Source organism: Cyprinodon variegatus, unplaced genomic scaffold, assembly GCF_000732505.1.
Source record: "Cyprinodon variegatus isolate N-32 unplaced genomic scaffold, C_variegatus-1.0 Scaffold105, whole genome shotgun sequence".
NCBI classification, from domain to species: domain Eukaryota; kingdom Metazoa; phylum Chordata; class Actinopteri; order Cyprinodontiformes; family Cyprinodontidae; genus Cyprinodon; species Cyprinodon variegatus.
In genome coordinates this window covers 399,265-403,909 of record NW_015150558.1, presented here as the reverse complement: position 1 = coordinate 403,909, position 4,645 = coordinate 399,265, and the positions used below count along the sequence as shown (strand labels likewise).

Sequence of the window (4,645 nt, the reverse complement as noted above, 5' to 3'; positions counted from 1 at the left end):
GCGAGTGAAACCTTGAAAGCTCGCGAGATCAGGATGGTCTCACGAGGCTATGATCGTGTAGTGTGCAGGCGGTAACGAGGGGCGGTCAGCCTCTCACGATCACCTCCCCATCAGTCGACCGCCGCGGGGAAATCGCTCAGTGGGCAAACAAGGATTCTTCTTTTTCCTCTCAGAGGAAAACCCAGCAGCATGGCGGGGGTGGAATGAGTGAAATGTAGTTCTTTCTGTCAAACTGACAGACCGTAGTAGCCATGTTAGCTCAGCCATGTCTTTGTCCAAATACGTTGTCTCCTTTTCTTTTTAGGGCTTTCAGCACAAAATTACCCAAATATCCAAGGCAGCGCGTTTCACTGAGCTATTCCTCTTCTACTCGTTTGGCTTCTCGATAGACGAGTCCGAGTAGCACCATCTCACTGCGGAGCTGACTCTCACCTGGTCTTTAGACGTACAGTGTGAGCAGGTAGATTGCATCAGAGCGTGCAATGATTGAAAAAATTCGCACAGTGTATGCCCGGCTTTATTCATAGTCTACAAGCTTCCGTTTGCCTTTGGTTACCATTGTTGCTACCTGATCCGTACCATCAGCTCATTTGCGCAACCAGATATACATCCAGGTTGCCCTCCGTTTTATTTAGTAAAAAAAGAGCTAAATTGTGTTTTTCCCTCCCTAAAAATTTGTGTTGTGCCAATGCCATTTTTTGGCCCCGATACCTGGCTGTGCACTATCGGCCGAATCAACAAAAAAGTGAATCCAGTAGAACTTTTTATTGCCTACCTGGAATGGGTGACAATAGTTGAAGAAACTTTTGGCTCTAAAAATGGTATCAGTGCCCTATTGGTTGGTACTCGCCGATACCATTTTAGTGCTGGATCGGGGCCCCGCCAAATACTAGTATCGTTATTGGAGCAACACTACTAAAAATAGTAAGCGTACTAAACTATAATGCAGGGGTCACCAACCTTTTTAAGGCTGAGGGCCACTTCAAGGGTACCGAGACTTAGGAAGGGCGACCATTACTGACCCATGAGCTGCAAGGGTTAGCGTTAGCCTAAACTTTGTTCATTATCAACATATTTTTATTGTTTCTGTTCATTTCTAAGTTTATTTAGACATTGCCATTTTGAAATCTCTATAAATGATTAAAAAGAAGAGCAACAGAATAAAATAAAATTTCAAACTTAGCCCACTGGTGGGTTGTTCTTTATTTAGAAGACTCTGAGGGCCCCCCATGTGGTCCTTGAGGGCACCGCGTTGGTGACCCCTGCTATAATGTTTTAAAGGTTAATAATGTATTTCCTGAGAAAATTAATGCATTAAAATCTTTTGTTTTATCTCTCTGTTCCTGATCTGCGCTGGAAATGGGATCCTACGCTACTTCTGAGAGCTAACTTTTCCGGATTTAAACATAAATCTAGTCTTTTTGAGTTTTACGCTTATCTTTCGTGTTAACATTATGGTATATAGTGCGTAATCTAAAGTTAGAAACAGCTAAAATGCAGATGAACATGGTTGTATCAGATTTTCTCAGACTGCTCTGATGATGTCAGAGAAGCTGTTTAATGGAAAAAATGTAAAAAGCATCAAAAAGGAGAGAAAGGAGGCCTCTGATTGGTCAATTCTACATCCGCTCTACACTATGCGTAATTCCTGTTTGGTACCTTACCGGTTTGTTTTGTTCGTATGACCGCCATTGTGGAAAACAACGTGTTTGCAATCGATACTTCCAAAAACAATTTGGAAAGTTCCACAATCTCCAGTAGTCAGCCGCGATCTTGTCCTACATGGTTTGTGTGGATTATGGCAGAAACTCGGACACTATCCCAGTTAGCTAGTTTAACTTGATCCACTGCAGTTAGCTAGTTTGTAGCTCGGTCTTTTGCGACCGTCTGTTGGTTTGAACCTGAAGTCAAAACACGCGACGCCACGGACAGTCTTTGGGGATGCTTGTAGACACGCTGTCACCACGCCTCAAAATCTGGCATAAATCAAGAATATCTGCGTCATACCTGCAACAAGCTAACTGCAACACACTGCTGCAGGAGTATACTGAGCCCTTTAGCATTCTTTAATGATTTAAGAATAGAAAGAACTCATTTTTGTACCATAATTACATTATTCTTGTTAACCTGGATTCATATCTGGACGCGCAAATGAGCTGATGGTACGGATGGTGCTCCTGGGATGTACCGGGTAGATCCAAGCATTAGCAACCAAGCATTAGCTGTGGTTAACATTAGCAACCGGTTGGCAAACGGTACAGAACGAGAGCGAGAGGTTGCGCCGCCTACTGGCTAGGAGGAGTTAAACCTGTTAGCTTCAAAGATCCAGAAAGGGTTTGATCCTAAATCAACACCAGAACGATCTGAATGATCCTGGAACAGCTGCTGCCGCACTCGTTATTATTTAAGTTATATAAACAATAAAGACTGACCAGCGGCGCTGATCAGAAACACCTGGAGACTTCATCATCTACCTGCAGGTTCCTGGTCCTAGAAATGTTCTCATGGATCTTTAAGGCACGGAGCGGTTTAGGGACCAGATCCACTGAACCCTTCCTGACTCTGACGCTGCAGCAGGGGCCCCGGGGCCTCAACATGTCAGAAAATTAAAGCTGGATTGAAATAATCCAGAAAAATCAGCGGATCCGTTTATTCTGGGCTAAAACGAAGGAAGGTTGATGTTTTGGTTTCTATCATAGAAAGAAGGAATATTGATCCTCTACGGTTCTCATGTTCTCTGCCTCCTGCGGCGCTCTGAGCTCATCAGCAGCCGCTTCCTGTCAAACGTTGCTGACTTTGCTCTTGGCCTTGGCTCCGCCCCCGGCGCCTGTTTTACTGTCAGACTTCCTGCCGGGTGAGTTCTGGTGGGCGGGGCCTGCCTGGCCGCCGCTGCTGTTGTTGTTGCTGTGGTTGGAGTTTCCGCTCAGGGTCTCCATGATGGAGCGGAAGGCCCCGAACGGCCTGCGGCTCTCCGAGCTGGCGGTCGGAGTCCTCTCCTTCCCCTGAGGGCCCTTTCCGGGCTCCGGCTCCTGATTGGAGCTCCTGTGGACCTGCTCGTCGAAGGTGACCCTCAGTTTGAGGTTCTGGGAGGTCTTCCTGCGGGACGACGGGGACTTCAGGGCGCTCTTGGGGCTGGTTGCCGCCTTCTGGCCGTCGGCGGGGGTTTCTGGAGTTTTCCCGTCGGCGGCGTCGGGATCGCTGGACGTGGGGGAGGGGTTGTAGCCGATGCTGTCCACAGACTTGGACCCGCTGAGAGAGAAGGCCAGCTTCCTCTCAGCCGAGGAGGACGAGGGGAGGTGCTTCCTCATTACCTGATGGAGGTGGTTCGATGCGGGCTCCTGCTCTGTGATTGGCAGGTGGGACGGCCTATCGGGGCGCAGAGAACTGGGGGGCGGGGCTCCCTGATTTTTCCCGTCCTCCGCTGGATAACCCTCTGAATCGGACTCGCTCAGAGAGCGCTGCATGATCTGCTTCAGTCTGGCCAGTTTCAGCTCCCTCCTCTCCAGCAGCCCTGTTCTGTGGCCCCCAGGGGCCTCTCTGCCCAGGCTGGCCCCAGGAGGAAGTCTCTCTCTAGAACAGAGGCCGTCCGGAGCCTCTTTCCCCAGAAGCTGCCGCAGGGTGGAGTCCGGCACCACCCCTCCCTGCCGGAGCAGCCAGTGTCCGTCTCCTGGGGTCCCCTCCGCCGTCAGCATCATCTCTGGACACGCCTCCACCAGGGGCTGATGGGAACTGGAGTCCAGAGAGGGAGACAGAAGGTCAGACATGTCTGATTACCTCTAATGGACTGGATCTAAAACTTCTGCTGCAAACTGATCTGATCGACATCAGAAAATCATTTCAAAGTTTTTTCCAACTTTACTGGAAAAAACATCCTAAAAAAAAATCACAGGAAATAGAAAAATAATGTTTGTAGAAACTTGTTGCTGAAGTGAGAAACCCTTAAAGCAAACAGATGGATTAGATTTCAGCGTTTGTTCGTCTAAAACAAACATTTAAACCCCAAAATAAGCAATGCCAAAGACTTTATATAACAAAAACATACATATAAATCCTCCCTTTATTCATTTTGACATGCAGCCTGAATACATTTCAACAATTTTATTATTTAACTAAAATATCATATCTAATCTATTTGTAAATATTCAACAGGAAAGTTAATTATTCAGTTGTGCACTTTAAAAATGTATACAATATATTATTCATGGGACCTTCAGATTTTTGTAATTAATGGCCTTCCGTACATCTGAAGTATTACATCACATATGAAATCTGCTTTTTTATTCTATTTTTCAGTTTTAATTCGTTTCTAATATTTTTTGGCTCTTTTTTTTATTTATTTATTTTATTAAAAGCTCAGTTCCAATTATAGCTTCAGCTTTTTATGTAAAACGACTTGCCTACTGGGCGAAAGGTTAAAAAAAAGAAAGAAAATCCCAGGTAAGGACAGAGCCTGCAGCAACACAGACCTGACTGCCATACTGCCCCCTGCTGGCGTGGTAACATACGGCAGAAAAAAAGAGACAACAGCAACTAGAAACTAGACCTCACATTGAGCATCTCTATAGTTCTGCTGCTATAGGCTTAGACTGCTGGAGGACATAGGGACCCCTTTTTCATCATTCTGCTTCATTCTATCTCTATTCTC

The 4,645-nt window shown here is 46.2% G+C and overlaps 1 protein-coding gene across 1 annotated transcript in view; it reads right to left on the bottom strand.

Annotated features, from left to right (window-relative positions):
* Window positions 1-1,359: 1,359 nt before the first annotated feature.
* sncaip (synuclein alpha interacting protein) overlaps window positions 1,360-4,645 on the bottom strand; it is a 19,442-nt gene continuing 16,156 nt past the window's right edge. Inside the window, exon 11 of the mRNA XM_015374594.1 lies at window positions 1,360-3,729. Within this exon, the coding sequence (XP_015230080.1) occupies window positions 2,781-3,729 (949 nt within the window). The 3' untranslated portion in view covers window positions 1,360-2,780. The remainder of the gene's footprint in view (window positions 3,730-4,645) is intronic.